Source organism: Galeopterus variegatus, unplaced genomic scaffold, assembly GCF_000696425.1.
Source record: "Galeopterus variegatus unplaced genomic scaffold, G_variegatus-3.0.2 Scaffold6561, whole genome shotgun sequence".
Taxonomy (NCBI): domain Eukaryota; kingdom Metazoa; phylum Chordata; class Mammalia; order Dermoptera; family Cynocephalidae; genus Galeopterus; species Galeopterus variegatus.
Genome location: NW_007732672.1, coordinates 36,859 through 57,293, shown reverse-complemented (window position 1 = coordinate 57,293; position 20,435 = coordinate 36,859). Strand labels below are relative to the sequence as shown.

At 36.2% G+C, this 20,435-nt stretch overlaps 2 protein-coding genes across 2 annotated transcripts in view; one reads left to right on the top strand and one right to left on the bottom strand.

The window, feature by feature from the left end:
- GEMIN2 (gem (nuclear organelle) associated protein 2) overlaps positions 1-4,156 on the top strand; it is a 27,222-nt gene extending 23,066 nt beyond the window's left edge. Inside the window, 1 exon segment of the mRNA XM_008591013.1 lies at positions 3,605-4,156. Coding sequence (XP_008589235.1) covers positions 3,605-3,644 — 40 coding nt within the window. The 3' untranslated portion in view covers positions 3,645-4,156.
- Positions 4,157-9,387: 5,231 nt separating this feature from the next.
- Positions 9,388-19,870, bottom strand: TRAPPC6B (trafficking protein particle complex 6B). The gene is made up of 6 exons (XM_008591012.1): positions 19,534-19,870; positions 13,939-14,006; positions 13,422-13,539; positions 12,382-12,465; positions 10,199-10,292; positions 9,388-9,479 (listed from the first exon to the last, which is right to left on the bottom strand). The coding sequence occupies exons 1-6, from the start codon at positions 19,612-19,614 to the stop codon at positions 9,448-9,450; spliced, it is 477 nt and encodes a 158-aa protein (XP_008589234.1). The 5' UTR covers positions 19,615-19,870; the 3' UTR covers positions 9,388-9,447.
- Positions 19,871-20,435: the final 565 nt, after the last annotated feature.

Genomic DNA, 20,435 nt, shown 5'->3' with positions numbered 1-20,435 from the left:
ATTCATTGGGGTCGGGACTCTCTCTTCAGCAAAGGGTGCTGGGATAACTGGTTATCCATTTGCAGGAGATTGAAACTAGACCCATATCTCTCACCATGTACTAAAATCAACTCAAAATGGATCAAGGATTTAAATATACACCCTGAAACAATAAAACTTATTAAAGAAAATATAGGAGAAACCCTTCAGCAAATAGGGCTGGGCACAGACTTCATGAATATGACCCCAAAAGCACGGGCAACCAAAGGAAAAATAAACAAATGGGACTATATCAAACTAAAAAGCTTCTGCACAGCAAAAGAAACAATTAACAGAGCTAAAAGACAACCAACAGGGTGGGAGAAAATATTTGCAAAATACACATCTGACAAAGGACTAATATCCAGAATATATAAAGAACTCAAACAACTCTACCAAACTTTTAAAGAAGAATTAATACCACTTCTCTACAAACTATTCCAAAAATTGAAACAGAGGCCATTCTCCCAAACTCATTCTGTGAGGCAAACATCACCCTGATACCAAAACCAGATAAAGATACAAGAAAAAAAGATAACTACAGACCAATATCTTTGATGAATATAGATGCAAAGATTCTCAATAAACACTAGCTAATAGAATACAGCAACACACATAAAATTATACATCGTGATCAAGTGGGATTCATCCCAGGGATGCAAGTTTGGTTCAACATATGCAAATCAATAAATGCCATACACCGTATCAGCAGAATCAAAGACAAAAACCATGTGGTCATCTCTATAGATGCTGAAAAAGCATTTGACAAAGTTCAACATTCATTCATTCATGATAAAGACTCTCTATAAACTGGGTTTACAAGGAAAGTATCTCAACACATAAAGCCATATATGACAAGCCCACTGCCAATATCATCCTGAATGGGGAAAAGTTGAAAGCTTTTCTAATAAGAATAGGAACAAAACAAAGATGCCCACTCTCACCACTCCTATTCAACATAGTGTTGGAAGTACTAGCCAGAGCAATCAGGGAAGAGAAGGAAATAAAGGGCATCCAGATTGGAAAAGATGAAGTCAAATTGTCCCTGTTTGCAGATGGTATAACCCTATGTATAGAACAGCCTAAAGATTCTACAAAAAAGGCAGAGTTGATAAGCAATTTCAGCAAAGTTGCAGGATACAAAATCAACATGCAAAAATCAGCATTTCTATACTCCAACAATGAACTAGCAGAAAAAGAATTTAAGAAAGCTAGCCCATTTTAGTAGTCACCACAAAAATGAAATACCCTCGAATAAAGTTAACCAAGGATGTGAAAAATCTCTACAACAAAAAGTACAAACTACTGTTGAGAGAAATTAAAGAGGACACAAAAAGATGGAAAGATATCCCATGCTCTTGGATTGGAAGAATTAACATTGTGAAAACATCCATACTACCCAAAATGATCTACAGATTTATTGCAGTCCCCATCAGAATTCCAATGACATTCTTCTCAGACCCAGAAAAAACAAATCTAACATTCATATGGAATAACAAAAGGCCATGAATAGCCAGAGCAATCCTGAGGAAAAAATAAATAAATCCAGAGGCATAACACTACCTGACTTAAACTATACTACAAAGATATAGCAACCAAAACAACATGGTACTGGCATAAAAACAGCCACATGGACCAATGGAACAGAATAGAGAACCCAGAAATCAACCCACATGCTTACAGCCATCTGATCTTCAACATGGGTACCAAGTCTACACACTGGGAAGAGACTGCCTCTTCAGTAAATGATGCTGGGAAAATTGGACATGCATATGTAGGAGAATGAAACTAGACCCATACCTCTTGCCACATACCAAAATTAACTCAAAATGGATTAAAGATTTAAATATACATACTGAAACAATAAAACTCCTTAAAGAAAACATAAGGGAAACACTTCAGGAAGTAGGATTGGGCACAGACTTTCTGAATATGACCCAAAAAGCATAGGCAACCAGAGGAAAAATAAACAACTGGGATTATATCAAGCTAAAAAGCTTCTGCACAGCAAAAAGACAACCAACAGAGTGGGAGAAAGTATTTGCAAAATACACATCTGACAAAGGATTAATATCCAGAATATACAATGAACTCAAACAGCAGCAAAAAACCAAATAACCCATTTTAAAAATGGGCAAAGGATCTAAATAGGCAGTTCTAAGGAAGATATATGAATGGCCAACAGACACATGAAAAAGTGCTCAACGTCACTCAACATTCTGGAACTGCAAATCAAAACCACTTTGAGATACCATCTCATTCCAGTTAGTATGGCTAATATGCAAAAGACTGAGAATGATAAATGCTGGTGAGGATGTGAAGAAAAAGGAACCCTCCTATGCTGTTGGTGGGATTGCAAAATGGTGCAGCCTTTAGGCAAAATAGTATGGAGGTTCCTCAAACAATTACAGATAGATGTCCCATATGACCCAGCCATTCCACTGCTGGGTATATACCCAGAGGAATGGAAATCATCATGTCAAAGGGATACCTGTACTCCCATGTTTACTACAGTTCTATGTACAATAGTCAAGAGTTGGAACCAGCCTAAATGCCCATCATGAGATGAGTGGATAAGGAAACTGTGGTATATCTACACAATGGAATACTACTGCGCTATAAAAGAAAAAGGAAATAGTACCATTTGCAGCAACATAGATGGACTTAGAGAAAATTATATTAAGTCAAATAAGCCAGGCACAGAAAGAGGAAGACCACATGTTCTCACTTATTTGTGGGAGCTAATAAAAATAAATGAATAAACATACAAACAAACGGGGAGGGGGGTAAGAAGAAAGAACAATTACAACAATTCCTTGAACTTATTAAGACAAGTGAACAGATATGATGTTGGGGAGAGTAGGGAGAGGGAGGGAAAAAAAAGAGGAATTGGTAAAGGGATACAAAAATCAACTACATTGTATAGTGATAAAATAAGTAAACTTTAGGGCCGGCCCGTGGCTCACTCGGGAGAGTGCGGTGCTGATAACACCAAGGCCCCGGGTTCGGATCCCATATACAGATGGCCAGTTCGCTCACTGGCTGAGCGTGGTGCTGACAACACCAAGTCAAGGGTTAAGATCCCCTTACTGGTCATCTTTTAAAAAAAAAAAAAGTAAACTTTAATCTTGATAATTACAGAAAATATTTACATTGTCTACAGCTAAAACTATAATTCAAGGTACATTTGGATAATTTTAGCATCTACCTTTATTCTCAGCCTCTTTTTTCCCTTTTATAGTTAATCATTTTATCATTTTTTATTTATCCATGCATTATCTCTTTTTAAAAGTATAAGGAAATATGTGTAAATATACTTGTTCTGGGAAACACAGAATCTAGCATACCAGTCTGTTTTGTATCTTGTTTTTTTCACTTAAATATTGGAAATCACATAGCAGTGTAAATACTATATTTCCCTCATTCTTTTTTATAGCTTCGTTGTCTTTCATTGTATAAATGTACTGTAGTTTACTTAACCAGTTCCCTTATTAATGGACATTTGAGCCATATGTGGTTTTTTGCTATTACAAGGAATGGTGCAGTTAATATCTTTATGCATACATTAAATTCTTTTTTTTCCTAGGTATTTTGACCAACGCGATTTAGCTGATGAGCCATCTTGATGTAACTGATCTTTCAAGGACAAGATATTTCCAATGAAGGCAGCCTAAGTCTGAAGAAGTACAATGCCAGTTCAATACAGACTGCAGCAGATTTTCCAACACTATGTGAAGGGTCCTCATCTTAACCTGTGCAACTCAAGTTGATATTCAGATCACAGATTGTATTGATTTGGATGTCTAGAATATCTATGGGAAATCCCACCTGGTTTTTGATGAAAATTTTGAACAGTTTTCTAGAATCACATGCATTTAAAACAAATTGGGTGCCATTTGGTGGAGAAGCAGCATTTATAGAAACTGAATGACGAAATTTTATGGAGGTCCTTGGTGCTGTTTGTTTATTTACCTATATACATAGAAAATTTTTATTAAATATGTGTTTTGGTTACTAAAATTTTGTTTGGCTCTTGAGCAAAAGACAATAGATGTCCTTATTATTAGAATAAAAATAATCTAGATTAAATGGCAAATGTGTTATAGTCAACAATAAAATTAATCGGGTTTTCCCTTTAGGCTCAACACTTTTTTTCTTCAAATGCAGAAATAATAAGCTTAGTACTTTTATTTTCAAATGCTTTATTACATAGAACTTTTTATAACAAATAGTTTTTCATAATACTAATAGGTCAACTTTTAATTTTTCTCTCAAATCCTTTACTATCACATAATTTATCTATTTCTATATCTAGTAGGAATACTTTCTATTTTAAGTAACAAGATCCAAGTAGCAAGTGATGGTTATTTAAATAGGGGTTTATTTTTCTCATATAACAAGAAGTCTAGAGCTGGCCACTGGCATTGGTTCAGTGACTCAGTATCAATGTCAGTGATACTCCTTTAGCTCTTCCCTCATGGTGACAATAGGCCACTGCAGTTCAAGGCGCAATGTTATCTGTTTTAAAGACAGGAAAAAGGAAGGAGGCAGAGCCTTCCACATCTGATTCTTTTCTCATAAAAGCAAAACCTTCCCTAGAAATCCACATCCAGCTTGTGTTATTTGTTGGCCACAGTGTGTAACTCGTGATCACACCTAACTCCCACAAAGGTGGGGAAATGAAGTTATTCTTTTCTAAGGCCAAATAATTTTAATCCATTTGTCTGTAGATATTTAGGTTGTTTCCTCCTCTGTGCTATTGTGAATAATGTTGTTATGAACATGGGAGTGAAGAGATTTTCTTGAAGATCCTGATTTCAATTCTTTGGGATACATACTGTTTCATCCTGGCTGTGGTGGCCGCAGAAGAGATGGCAGGAGAGTTACCACACAGGATTACCCCTTATCATCTGGAGATGGGGCTGGTTGGGATTCAAAAGAAAAACACTAAACAGGAGGGTGATCGGTCTAAAGCATTTTATTAGGGGAACTTAAATACAGAGGAGACCACAGCGTATCCACATGGTGGGGAGACAAGGGATGTTCTGTCTAGCTATGTCTCCAATGAGGTCAGGGTATGGAGATTATATGAGTTTAAGGACTTTGGCTCAGGGCCTAGGCTAGTTTCTTTCAGTTTTTTGGACAACTAAACACCTTTATCATTACCTGAGAATGTTCAAGACCCTGGCTTGGGTTCAAGCCTGCAAGGGAAAAACATACAGCTGGCCAGATCACAAAGCGGTCAAGGCACCTTGTGTTTCTTGGTCAGGACAGAAAAAAGGGGGAAACTGGAGGATCCTACACACCCACAAGTGGGACTGCTGGATCATATGGTAGTTTTTTTTTTCTTTAATAACCTCCATACTGTTTTCCATAGCAGCTGTAGCATTTTACATTTCCACTAACAGTGTGCAAGGTAATCCAATTCCTCCACATCCTCACCAACTTTTTTTTTTTTGGTAATGGCCATTCTAAAAACAGGTGTTGTTATTATGGTTTTGATTTGCATTTTTCTGGTGATTAGTGAAGTTGAGCATCCTTTCACATACCTACTGGACATTTGTGTATCTTCTCTGGAGAAACATCTACTCAACTCCTTTGCCTATTTTTTAATCAGATTGCTTTTTGCTACCGAGTTGTAGGAGTTCCTTGTGTATTTTGGATATTAACCAACCCTTACTGAATATATGGCTTGCAAATATTTTGTTCCATAAGTTGCCTTTTTATTTATACATATTTATGGGGTACAGAGTTGACTGTATACAGTATGTGATGACTGAATGTTATTAGCATGTTTATCATTACAAGTCATAACTACTTTTTGTATCACTTACCCAATTACTCTCAATCTCCCTCCCACTCCCCCTTTCCCACCTCTGATAAACTATAGGTCTGTTGTATTAGTCCGTTTTGTATTGCTATAACAGAAATACCTGAGACTGGGTAATAAAGAACAGACGTTTATTTGGCTTACGATTCTGGGACAGCTGCATCTGGCACGGGCCTCAGGCTGCTTCTACTCATGGTGGAAAGTAGCAGGCAGCTGGCGGGTACAAGTAGATCACATGGCGACAGGAAGCAAGAGAGAAGAGGTGCCAGGATCCTTTAAACAATCAGCTCTCCACGGGAACTAAGTGGGCGAGAATTCTCACTACCCCTCCTCCCCCAGGGAGAGCATTAATCCATTTATGGGGGATCCACCCCCATGACTCTCCAACACTGCCACATTGGGGACCAAATTTCCACCAGTTTTGGAGGGGACAACACATCCAAACTCCACCATCTGTCCTCTCCTGCTCAAAGTTCATTTTATTATGGCCTTTCTTTCCCATAAGTTGCCTTTTCACTCTGCTGTCTCCTTTGCTGCACAGCTTTTGTTTGTAGTCCCACTTTGTCTATTTCTGTTTTTGCTGCCTGTGCTTTAGGTATGGTATCCAAGATATCATTGCCAAGACCAATGTTATGAAGCTTTCCCCATTTTTAGGACTTTCACAGTTGCAAATTTCACATTTAAATCTTCAGCCCATTTTAAATTGACTGTTTATATATAATGTTGTTTTCTATATATATAGTGATCCAATTTCATTATTTTGCATGTGGATATCCAGTTTTCCCCACACCATTAGTTGAAGAGATGTTGTTAGTTTTTTTTTTTTACTGTTTTCCTTTATGATTCTCTATGTTGTGTTTTGGGAAGGTCTTCTCCACAAGATTATAAAAGTAGTCCATGTTTTCTTTAGTACTTTATGGTTTTATTGTTTTACATGTAAACTTTTAAGTCTGCATCCCCCCAAACCCCCCATAAAAAAGAATATTCAATTATCTGATACTTTTTCTTGAATAACCAAACTCTCCCTTTGTTTCTACTGAGAGGTTTCTTTTTGGCTACAAGTAACAAAATACACAACCAAAAGGAGATTGAATAATATAAGTAATTTAATATTTCACATAACAAAAAGCTCAAAGGTAAAGCAGTTCCAGGATTGGTTACAGAAGCATAATTCAGGTGCTTTCTATCTGCATCCTGCTACCCTCAGTGTGATGGCTTTCATCTTCATGTTTGCCCTTTCATGGTCATTCAAAGGCTGTTGGAGATTAGTTCCAAACATCCATTATCACATATCTTCACTGAGAAGCAAATAAGGGAAGGGGGCAAATCCTTATCTTGTATCCATTTTTAAGAGCAAGGAAAATGTCCTAAAAATCCTTCGGACTTACCCCATTTTGTCTCAGCCAGGATTTCATCAAATGATCAAGATAAGTCAATTGAGGCTGGCCAGTTAGCTCAGATGGCTAGAGTGCAGCCTTATAATCCCAAGGTAATGGGGTTCAGATACCCGCACCAGCCAGCCACAAAAAAAAAAAAAAAAAAAAAAAAAAAAAAAAAAAAAAAAGTCAATTAAAATGATTGGTTTAGCATCTAATCAAAACTCACCCTCTCTGGGACTAGGAAAGCACACTATTCTACAGTACAAGACAGTCAGAGTTAACAACCAAAATAAAAATGGGGCATTGTCAGCAAGAGAGGAAGGAGGAAATGGCTGATGGGTAGGAAAACAAGAGTCTCTAACAAACCCGTTGATGTAAGATAACACCTTTCTCATACATACAATTCCTATATGCTACACCTGTTTTAAAGCTCTCTATTTTGTTCCATTCTGGTCCATTTCTGTGTTATTAGCTATTCCTGGATCATTATGACCCTTTTAATCACTAAGCTTTACATTATATTTTTATATTTGGTAGGATCTTTCCCAAATTTATTTTTTCAAAATCTGAAAAAAAAATTTTTTCCCCCAAATCATTAGAGAATTAGGATTGTTCCAATTTAATAAATCAACATGAGTTAAACTGACATCTTTGATACTGCACCTTTCTATGAAAGGAAAATGGTACAACTTGAGTTTTCCCTTATGTCCTAAAGTAAATTTTTACACTTTTTATTTCATGTTTTTAATATAATATTTTGGTTATGTGTGTAGATTTATATGTATCACCTTAGAAGGCATCTCATGTAATGACACTGTTAGTGCTTGTGATGATTCTCTGGTAGTTTCTAGTCTGTTTCTTCAAAATACTTATTGTAAGCTATTAAATTTACTTCATAGTTTTTTTTTTTTTTTTTTTTAAAGATGAACGGTAAGGGGATCTTAACCCTTAACTTGGTGTTGTCAGCACCACGCTCACCCAGTGAGCTAACCGGCCATCCCTATATGGGATCTGAACCCATGGCCTTGGTGTTATCAGCACCATACTCTGCCGAGTGAGCCACGGGCCGGCCCTTAATCAGCCATTTTTAAGGCAGAGAACCCAGTGAAACATCTTGTTTGGCATGTCAATCAACTCCTTCTACAGAGTTATCAACCTTTTCTGCACAGTTCCCTGTCAAACAAATATATGCACAAGGGTAACTGGGGAAAAAAGTACAGTTGTAATAAAGTGCAGACACCTTAATATGCAGAGTTCTAACAAAAGCTGGACTGAAGATATCTGCTTATGCCAGATAAATTTAAGATAAAGTAAGTAGAAGTGGTAAGAAATATACTAGATAAGCACAGACTCCAACCCACTGAGAAGATATAGTCCAATGAATGTCAATGTGACTGATCTAATCAACCACATCTCTGCCCTTTATGAAAGAGTAAATAAAGGAATAAAGACAAAGATGTTAAAACATTTACCAGGACTTCATGCATGGGGACAGAAGTTGAAAGTCAAGACTGTAACAGGAAAATGCATAAAAAATTCCTTCCTAATATACCTAATATTCTTTGGCCCTGGAGTCACTGAATCCACATTTAAACAAATCTGTATTTCACTTTGATTATATTAATAGAGTTCTCAAAGAATGAAATCTACTAAAGTGAAATTAAGTTTTTAAGCAATTTAGGCAGTCATATATGTATTTGTATATACACACACACACATATACAATGTATATATGAAATCCTGATATAGGCATAAAAATTCTCTAAAATAAATTATAAGAAATAAAATAAACATTAAGCTTAATTTAATTTAATGTAGTTTGCTTTTATAAATAAAACAAATTCGTACTTTATCAAAATTTGTTCATTCTTACACAAATGATTCTGATTGATGCAAGCTTTTCTTTATGCTAATTCAACAAACCCTGAGTTTTGCTTCTCCATTTATGGTTAAATCACTCTAGGCAAATAAAAATGTTTAAAATAAGGGTCATACATCTTGGTGTCTAGTTATTTGAAATCAGGTTCACATTTTGAATAGTTTCAGTAAAGTGTATGTCATGGTAGAATGTCCCTTTATCTGCTTTAAGTTGGTCTGTGTTAAACTGATGAAATATACCCTTACTCCTGTACAATGTAATTAAATCACTGCCACTTGAAATACTTTATACATGAATAATTTATCTCTTTAAACTGTTGAAGCCTTGCATTTCAGTACGTTCTACAGCTTCTGTATCATCACCTGAAATTTGCCTAAAAAAGAAAACATAAAAATCATTCTTTGATTTTAGGTACAAGGAAAACAAGCCTAAACATCAATTTTCTGTTCTACTTAGGAAGTTGTTTTAATCAAGAAATTTGCTATGTCAGCTTTTCATACGCTTCACAATATTCAATAAATTCCATTTTTATGGGATGATTATATGATTTGTTGAGCAGATGCCTCTGTTTTTCTTTGTGATTCCTACCTTTCAAGTATTTCATTGCTAGTTATAACTGTGAATAGAAAGGAAATAACAGTGAAGCTCAAGTCAATTTTATTTTTGGTTGGTAGCTCTGGTGAAAAGATTTTTTAGGAAGGAGTTTAGTTATAAAAGATTGGTTGGTTTTATTTAGGTTTATATAATATTCTAAAATGTTTTTAAAATGTTTATGTTAAAAAATAAAAGTATTTTCAATGCTATAGGGAAATTTGTTATCTTAAAAGAAGGCTGCAGAAAATTTCCCTTTCAAAGTTAAGAATCATCCCTTAAATTGTCCTATAATAAATTTAGATTTCTTTACCAAATTTTTCTAAATCACTATCCATTATGAATTCAAAATCATTGAATATGAATATAGTAGGCTACATATTACTACACCAAATGTTAAATTGATAAAACTAAAATGAAGTAGTTTCAGCATTTTTAATTTCCTCTAAATTAAAAAAAAACCACTAACAATTGTAAAAAAAAAAAGTGAATGCAACTTACATGCAGGCATTGAAGACACTTCAGCTGTTACAATACTTTTTATCCCCAAATTTGATAAGCCACCTCTGATTAAGCCACATGTAAATGCTAAATACTAAAAGGAAAAAAATTATAAAAAATAGTACAGATTTACTAAAATAGTAAAGCTATTAATAAATATGACATTTAGTTAAGCCATGCTATCAATAAGTCATTGATGTTTAAAAAAGTGTTGTGGAAGAACTGTTCAAATTACTGAAAAATATGATTGTTAGAAGATTTCCCAGCTCCTTGGCAACTAAAGCTCTATGGACACATGACTTAAGGTCAGCCAATCAGGTGCTTCAGTCCAGGACTCTGAATCTAGAATGAGTGACAAAAATAAGTCAGAAATAGGTTAGAATTAGTTCTAGAGGCAGCAAAGGTGGCTTGTGTCTACTGTCTGTGCTGCCTGCAGGTTTCTAACTACACACTTTCTGTGGAATGATTTTGGTTCTTTGTGTCTGCTTTAAACTCCTGTGGTTCTTGCCTGTTTTCTGAGCCTTCCTGTCATTTTTGTAAGCTGCCTAACAATATTCTATTCAGACAGATTTGGTTTCTACTATCTACAACCAAGAATCTTGACTTTTTCAAGACTTACTGGTTTAAATTACACAAAAAAGAATTATCCATTTCAAAATATTACTGTGGATGTTGAGAAACCCTCTCCTATAGAAACAAAGAAAGGGAATGGGACTGAGCTACAGCAGGGAAAGTCATGACAAGAATGGGGATTCAAAAACTAATAATCCAAGGAACTTATTATTGTCTACATTTTTGTATTGCATGATGTTTATTAACACTATATATGAATAATAGAATATTTTATAATTAATACACATAAATGGCTGCTGATAAGTAATAAGATCTGAGTCATGAAATTTTGAGCTAGAAGAGAACTTACAGGCTGTTTATCCTAAGAGGGCTTAACCTGGGAATCTGTGAACCCTATGAAAATAAAAATGATGTATACAAGTATGTGCATACTCATATTTATGAAAAAGGGTGCTCTGATTCTCAAAGACATCAAAATAGTTAAAAATCACTGTACTAGAATAAATTACTCTTTTCACAGCTGAATAAATTAAGATCCCAAAGAGTTAAATGAGAACCAGAAATGTTAAAATGACATGTTAGTAGAAAAATATATATACATATTAACCATAAAAATGTAATTAGAGCCTGGACATCCCCCAAAATACAGAAAATAAGCAATCTTGGATCAGTGAAATTAAGTTATGAGAAGAAAGTATCATGTCCATTTCTAGGCTCATTTTATTGACATATCACAGCTGTAATAGTAATCATTAGTATTTCCCATGTGCAAAGCACCACGTTAAATACTTTATTTACATTTAAATCTCAAGACAATCTTATAATATAGGTTTGATTATACTCATTTTATTAATGAAGAAACCAAGGTCCAAAGGGGTTATGTAACTTACTTAAAGTCACAAATCTATAAGTTGTAGAGCTTAGCTTAAAACGTAAATTTATTTGGTCCCAAGTCCATGATCTTTCCATTATACCTGTGCTCCTTTTTGGCTAGATAATTTAGGTATGGACAAACTTTTACAGATAAATAGAAGCTTATATTTGCCCAGATATTTTAATCAATTCAAAGAAACTCTTACATTAACACTTGTCAAGCTTTCTTTAATACATCTATTTATTCATTTATTCCTGTGTGAAATTAAAAAACAAAAACTATGCAAAACCCAAAAACACAGATAAACTTAACACAAAACATGTAGTCTTAGGAACAAATGTTAATTATATTTTTAAAAATATTTTTAACCTACTAAGGGAGATCATAAATAGAAACTCTGAGGTGAATAACTTTGCATAGTTAATGTCAGTTTTATAAGTCTGAATAACTTTACTAACGTATCTGCAATATTCAAGAATCTACCATAAATCTACATTTCATTGGCATTTAGTTGTAATGTTTCTTTAACTGGTCACCGTAAGCCTATTTAGCTATAGTTCAGTATAGGTTATTGTAACATGATGAACATATGTCTCCTATCTCACAGAAAACTGTTTAAACAAAAAAGAACTTTAAAATCTATTTTTAGTTCAAGAGTCTGTTATGATTGGCATTGGACTTTTCCCTATAGTTCCACTCTGAGTAGAAAACCCCAATCTTCTATTCCATTAAATACCTTAGATGCATGTTCTAAATACTGTTTTCCCGCAGACATCTGAGTAAGCAAACGAAATTTGTTGTCCTGAAGTACGTAGATGCCCTGTGTTCCAAAAACAGAAAAATATCCCAAGTTAATGTATTCCACAGTCCTTAAAAATTATTTCATCCCTACAAAACAATTTAAGAGTTTTTAAAAGTTATTAAAATTCTCTTTTCCATTGGTCAAATTTTCTTTAAATTAAAGTGTTGCAATTTTCAAGCTGAAGACTTGTGAGTTCAGCACTTCCTAATACTCATATTAACTTAATGTTTTATAAACTGAAGGTACAAAGGTGCGCAAGACATAGTCCCTATACTTAAAGAACTCATAGTCTAGTGCAAAGAAATCATTAATACATGTCCATGTGAAATTAGCTGTTATATATCATTAAATTATGTTTAGAAAGTCAATAATCAAAGTCACTTCTTTCTATTAGCATCTCAAGTACCGCTACATTAACAACTGAAATCTACTGGTAGTACTAGAGAACATTAATTTTTTACTGAATCAAAATGCCAAATCCACTTTAAGTATGTCCTTGAGGTTTACAGTCAATCTATTTTAATGCATAGCTTTCTATGCAACCTACTAATTTTGTAGTAATAACATATTTTAAGAATAGAAAATATGATAGCAATAATAAACAATGCAAGAGTTTTTTAAGAGTTAAATATGCTCTATAAATTAGACCTTAGAAATTACTCTAAAGACATAAATGTGATATATTTGTGTTTCTGCATATTATCACCACTAAGTAATACTACTAAAACCTTTATCATTCTGACATTTGCAAATTATTAAAATTTAACATACCTTATATAATTGGGGGAAAGGAATAGCTATCATTACTGCTAACTGTCCCCTTTTATTCACTTTACCCAGAGAAAAAACTAATGACTTACTAATAACATAAGGGAAACATTCCAATGTTGACCAGAAATCATTTTAAGTTTTAAATAATTAGTAAATCACTAGTTAAAGAACTTAAAAATATAGGCCTTAATTTATCTAAATACCTGATGATTTGTCCTTAGATTGTCTATTTGTTTCTTGAATACTGTAGTCCAAAAATCTTTACAAATGAACTTCATGATATCTAATTCATCCTTGAACCTTGCCGTATCTTTTGTAAACCTAAAAAGATCAATTAAAAGTAATACAGTATTTTTCCTCCAAAGAAAGCAAGAGGGGCAAATTATTAACTCATTTCTAAAAGCCAGAACAGCACTGAACATTTATTGACAGTCATAAAGTGACAAGCACCAAGCAAAGTAGATCCTATCCCAATGGATTCACATTCTGTTATATAACTATAGAGCCTAAAATTAGTCTAATGATATAGCAAATTTGAGTAACTGAGTTAAAAAAGCACTGGATCTAAAAATAAATTTTAATCTGTAAATGAAAGAAAAGAGGAGAATTAAAATTCAGGAATTAAATTTAAAATGTCTCAAGTTTTATGCAATTTTTTGAAATGGATCATGATTGTTCGTAACCTACCTGGAAGAAAATTTTCAAATCCATACTGCTCACCTTTCTATCAATCCTTGTCCCACTCGAAACCCCATGTTTTCCAGCTTAGTAATACATCGTCCATTTTCCTATTTTAAAAAATAATAGTTTTGAATGCTTTTAAAATGCCAGGATGTTTGTATTCAAAAATTGTTTTAAAATATTGGCTAAAAATATTAATGTAAACATTTATACTTTTTTCACTGGAACATTTTAAGAAAAAGTGGATTATAAGACATCCTTGAATTTTCTTAGTACTAACCATTTTCATAAGACTATAAGATAAACAAGAAGTTTGTTGCTTAATTACTTTTCAGAAATGCCAAGCCTGTTCCTAATTACTCCCTTCTCCCTTTTTTTTTTTTTAAATCCCATTTTCAACCATTCCTCTTCCGTCCTAGGTTATAAAACCTGGTCTCATATTTGATTTTCTTCTGTCAGTCATTCCTTTCACATGCTGTCATTAAGTTCTATTGTTCCTTGCTTCAAAATGTCTCTTACGGGCCGGCCTGTGGCTCACTCGGTAGAGTGCGGTGCTGATAACACCAAGGCCACGGGTTCGGATCCTATATAGAGATGGCCGGTTTGCTCACTGGCTGAGCGTGGTGTTAATATCACCAAGCCAAGGGTTGAGATCCCCTTACCGGTCATCTTTAAAAAAAAAAAAAAGAAAGAAAATGTCTCTTAGAGTCATCCAGGCTTCCCTCAGTGTTTCTTAGTTGATAACCATCCTACGCCTGGAATCATGCAATTGCTCTGCTCTTATTCTAATGATTTCATCCACTATTTATGGCTTTAAACACCACCATATAAGCTGAACATTTTCCAGGTCCTATGGATGACCTACAGAGCCCTAAACAATTCAGATCCTATACCTCTGTGGCCTCACCCTTCTACTCTTCTTTATACTCACTCTGCTCCAGCTGCACCGGTCTCACTGCTGTCCCTTAACATGCGCTGGCAGCTCTTCCTTCAGATATTCACACAACCAATTCCCCCACTTCCTTCAAATCTTTGCTCTCATGTCACCATCTCAATGAGGCCCATTTTAACAATCTTTTTAAAAACTGCAACATCACCTCCCTTCAGCAACTCTATATCCTAGTGATTCTCAAAGTGTGCCCCAGACCAGCAATATCAGCATCATATAGGAACTTGCTAAAAATGAAGATTCTCTAGTACCACTCACAACTCACTGAATCAGGAACTCTGGGTGTCGGGCCAGTAATCTGTGTTTTAACAAGGCTTCTAAAACTGATTCTGATGCTCTATTCCACTTCCCTGCTTAATTTGTCTCCATAGAACTTCTTTCATCATTTAACATACTACGTATTTTATTATTTTGTATTGTCCATGTCCCATTATCCCCACCCTCTGTTAGAATACAGCTCCAAGAAGGCAGATATTTTTGCATATTCCAAAGCCTGTTTGTCTCCCACTAAGAAGTGAACCACAGGTCTTGTTATTTGCCGAACTTTCTTCTACAGAACCATGTATTACACTTATGGTGTTATAATTATTAAATGTGTATTTCTAGTAAAGACTTTATTAAACATAGCTATAGAAGGATCCTTCAGGACCCTCAGACTAGGCATATCCAAAATGATATTCATTATCTTAATGTCCTCAGCCTGCTCTGCCTCTAAAATTCCCTAACTTCATTAATGGTACCACATTCACCTAGTTAACCCCCACCAGAAAACTTCCATTCTCTTTAACTCTTTGCTCTCAACCCCTCCTCACACTACAGTCCTGTTGAGCCTATCTTTCACATACTTTTCTAAATCTATCTTCTCTCTGCATCTTACTGCTTAAGTTAGGCCTTATCATTTCCCTCCTGGTTTTTAGTTACAGCCTTCCAAATGGTCCTGTCTCTAGTTTTCTCCTGCTTTTAGTCATTTCCTATATTTTTGGTAGTAGACTTTCTAAAAAAGCAAATCATGGTATTTCTCTACTGGATTTTTCAGTGCCCTCCCCTTTCTTCAAAATAAAGTCCAAACTCGTTAGCATAGCATTATGTGCCTTTCTTTAAATGACTCCTGTCTAGTTAACCAGATTCATTAACAGCCACATATCCACAAACATCCTTTCATTCTACCACTCTGAAATTTCTTCAACTCCAGAGTGTCACGTTCTCTTCTGTCACATGCTATTCCCTAGATTGCACATCCTTTAAATTCAGCTCAAGTATCACATCCTCCCAGAAGCCCTGCCTGACACTGTAGGCCTTATGCTGTCATAAAACTCTGTACATACATCTGTTCTTATACTTATTACAACCTTTGGGTTTTCTGTTATTCTCCACACTTGTTCTCAAACATGTTCAGGTGGAATGAGTACCTATAAGTCATAAAATGCTTTGTGGAACAATCTGCTCTTTGTACAATCACCCAGAAACATATTTATTAGCAGGAAATACTCTTATAAGTTGACACTCTCAAACCCTATGATCACATGAGCTTTTGAATTAAGCCATACAAAATACCTTCTGAGTTTGCTACTTGTTCATTCACTTTGGCATCTGTGAGTGCTCACTAATTTTTAAGAAAAATTAAACTTGAGAATATTTAATCCATTAACTTTTTAAAAAATCCAATCTCCACAAACTGGGAAATACCTATCAATGTTTAGAGATTTAATTCCATTTCAAGCATAGTTTGAAAAATCACTGCAGGGTGAGATCACTGGCTCTTTTATTTCACTTCAAAACTTATGAAAGTTTATTTCACTTTCCTGAAAGTTTATCAAACTTTATTTCACTTAAAATCTTTTTCATAATAAAAAATGTAAAACAAAGACACATAACCCATTATCCAGAAATGGTTATAAAAGTTTATATAAAAACCATGTTGTTTACGTCTGAAATGATATATAAAAACCATGTTGTTTACGTCTGAAATGATATATAAAAACCATTTCTAGATGACAGGATTTTTTATCTTTCTCTCACATTTTTTATTATAAAAAAATGCGAGCACGGGGCTGGCCCGTGGCTCACTCCTGAGAGTGTGGTGCTGATAACACCAAGGCCACAGGTTTGGATCCCACATAGGGATGGCCAGTTAGCTCACTGGGTGAGCATGGTACTGACAACACCAGGTCAAGGGTTAAGATCCCCTTACCGATCATCTTTAAAAAAAAAAAAAAATGCGAGCACTCTCAAGTAGGGAAACTCATACAATGAACCCTCATACTCCTGTACCCTGATTCCAACATGGATTCTAATTATCAAGACTGTCACATAACTGTTGTTTGTTTTTTGTGGTGGCTGGCTGGTACAGGGATCCAAACTTTGGAGTTATAACACTGTGCCCTAAACAACTGAGCTAACCAGCCAGCCCTCATAACTGTTTTTTTAAATCATTTTTGCTCATAAGTACTTTCAATTTTTATCCCCACCATTACCATACTGCAATAGGAAAAACAAGTTACTTTTAGCTTAAATGATTCAAAACTTATGGATTTCCTTTCTCTTATGAGTAGCACAGCTCTTAAAATTATCAGTCATGACTAGAACAGTTCTGTTCATTTTACTCTTGGGTTAACCCATTGGGGAAAAAGAGAGGGTTTAAAAAAAAAAAACAAAAAAAAAAACATGATGCTGATGTTCCCTGGGCAAGAGTTAGAAGAGGGAAAGTAGGGAGAGGAGAGTGAAGAGAACTGAACGCACACAGGAGAGGCAGGCGTGGATTTAAAGATCAAACAGTAAAAGGAATGTGTTGTTAATTGTTCTTCAGGGGAAAGGCAAGACTAGCTTGGCACAAACAGCAAACGTTGATGATGGTAGAGCCAAAAGTCTGTAACTTGGAAAAAGTCTCTGTTATAGATGGGTCTGAATAAGAATAGAATTTGCTTCATTTCCAATATTCTTCTGATGTGTATTCCTAATGATATCCCCAAATGTATTATGGCTATTCTTCTACTTCACAAACTAGCAGCACCTTTGATTAATGTCCTAGAGGTACCTCAAAAATTCAACATGCCTCAAGATAATTCATGATCTTCACCTACTTATCTGTTTTTTTCCTCCTCCTCTTCCACAAACACACACTGGAAAGGTGGCTCTTCTTTATTCCCTTTCCTGATTAACACCACCACCATCCAACCCAGCTGCTCAAGCTAAAAGCCTGGGGATAATTTTCAACTCCCACTCCCATACGTATCCAAGTCCTATATATTCTACCTCCTACCTCTCAAAGCTGTTCTCTCCTGCTCTCACTACCCCTGTCTTAGTTCGGATCTTCATCATCTCCTGCCATGACTTCAGCTATAATGGATCTTCTTATTACAAAGATCTTCCCTCTCTAGCCCAAACACTGGATTATCTTTCTAAAATGCAACATCATTGCCCTTTTTAAAAATTCTCCACTGAGAAGGTCCAAATTCTTTAATCACACAAGGCTCTAATTTCCGCTCTCAATTCTCACTCTCCACCTATTCAATCCAGTCACATTGAAATTAAGCACGTTTAATACCACTCTTTCATACCTCTATGACTTCACCTCTGCCTAGGATGCTTTTCCTACCCCCACCCTCCACCACCCCTCTTTATCAACAGCATTACAGAAAGGGCTCTTGACTTGAGTATGACTTTGGAATATCTCATTTCTTCCTTTCTTCTTTTTTTTTTTTTTTTTTAAAGATGACCGGTAAGGGGATCTTAACCCTTGACTTGGTGTTGTCAGCACCACGCTCAGCCAGTGAGCCAACCGGCCATCCCTATACGGGATCCGAACCCGCGGCCTTGGTGTTATCAGCATCACACTCTCCCAAGTGAGCCACAGGCCGGCCCTCGAATATCTCATTTCTAAAATCCGTTACAACTCTGTGATTCTATACCTATTTACCACCCAATATTTAATTAGTTATTCATTAAATCACTATTCCCCAAAGACTGTGAGGCAGGAGTTTTAGCTTATTTATTTCTCGCACAGTGCTGGGCCCACAATATATGCTTAATAAATGTCTTCAGAAAGAATCACGGAGTGAATGAAGACTCCCACATATTAGATGTAAGCTTCACGAGGATGGGGCCATTGTTTCACTCACTACTTCATCCCCAGCACCTAGAACTAGCTCTGACATAATGGGTACTAAATAAGTATCTTCTGAATTGATGAATTTAAATTGTGTTTCCTAATTATCGTAACGTCTGCAAACTTCTTTGCTTCTACCTCAAACCTTATTAGGCTTCGCGTTGTGTGGAGTAGTACTGAGAGTTAGGGATGGGGAAAGAGGAACAGGATTCTCAGGCGGGACAGGTCTGTCCGGTGGACGGCTCAGAAGTACTGGCAGTGACAGTAAAATTAAGTAGGAGTGCAGTAAATGATAGTAGGGACAATACTAAGAGTAAGAACATTTGTGGCCTGCGGGACAAAAGTATGGGGACAAAAAAAAAATCAAATAGTAAAAGATATGAAAAAGAAAAGGATGAAAGATGAAATATCAAAGGAGACAGCCGACAGGTTCTAGAGTTTAGGATACCTGGAGGTGGACTAGTTTGCCTACACCTCGGGAGTGATCGGGTGGCGATGGGACAGGGGTAAAAAGAAAGAACTGAAGGGAAACTAGGGGTGTCACCGCAAAAGGACCTGAAGGACGTGTGGCTGCACTCACCACCTCCCCCTGCTCCGCGGACTTGTACACTCCAGACACTATCTCGTTATGGAGAAGCAAAAACAACGCCTCGTCCGCCATTTCCTGCTTATTCTTCCAAGCTCCGGGTTTCGGCCCCCGTTTGGGGGAGCTGGGGCGGGAGGGTTGCGGCTTGCGCCTGAGCGACTCGACGGCGCCGCTGCTCTCTCCAGCCGCTGCCCTGTCTCTCGTTATTAGGAGACCGACGAATTCACTCAGCTTCCCAAACGCCGGTACTGGAGTGAACCCAATGCCGAGAAGAATCCACTCCCAGACGAAAGGGCCAAACAGCGTCGTGAACCAAACCGAGCCCGCCGAGACCCGATCCAGCCCCTGGACTGGGGGCGGAGAAACAACTTCCGGTCCCTTCTAGCCCGGCATTCCGCCCGCTCTATGATCGCACAGTTCCTCTCCCAACCCCGGGGTGAACCGCTGGTGCCCAGTAGGAACGCTCCTCCCCCATGATGTCGGGGGCGGGGATATGGAGGGTAAATTAAGACGTAAGGCACTCCTTTGTCATCTCCCAGTTAATTAGGTATGAAAGTTAGAAAAATTGACATGAATTTTTATTGGCTTCATCAAAAGCTTCCATTTCCTGCCATACGTTCTTCAATATGAAAAGTTGTAAAAAGAGTTAATAAATCATCGGTTTACAGACTGTAAATCTTAGATATTTTGAGAAGTTACTCCAATCCGTATTGGATTAATCACGGATACGCAAAAATATTCAGAGCCATTGGCCACCGAATGTTTACTGGGAGTGGGGTGCAAAGGACAAGGTAGTGAAATAAGGAAAAAAAAAATACACACACACACACACACACACACACACACACACACACACACTTGAACCAGAAAATACAAACTAAACAGAGGATTAAGTG

What these genes read in the sequence shown, in the direction of transcription:
- TRAPPC6B (XM_008591012.1), bottom strand. Translation starts at nt 19,614, where the DNA reads ATGGCGGACGAGGCGTTGTTTTTGCTTCTCCATAACGAGATAGTGTCT. An exon ending in GGACAAGGATTGATAGAAAG is followed by an intron (nt 13,540 to 13,938) that starts GTGAGCAGTATG and finishes TGATCTTTTTAG; the next exon opens with GTTTACAAAAGATACGGCAA. An exon ending in AGTGTCTTCAATGCCTGCAT is followed by an intron (nt 9,480 to 10,198) that starts GTAAGTTGCATT and finishes TTTCTTTTTTAG; the next exon opens with GCAAATTTCAGGTGATGATA.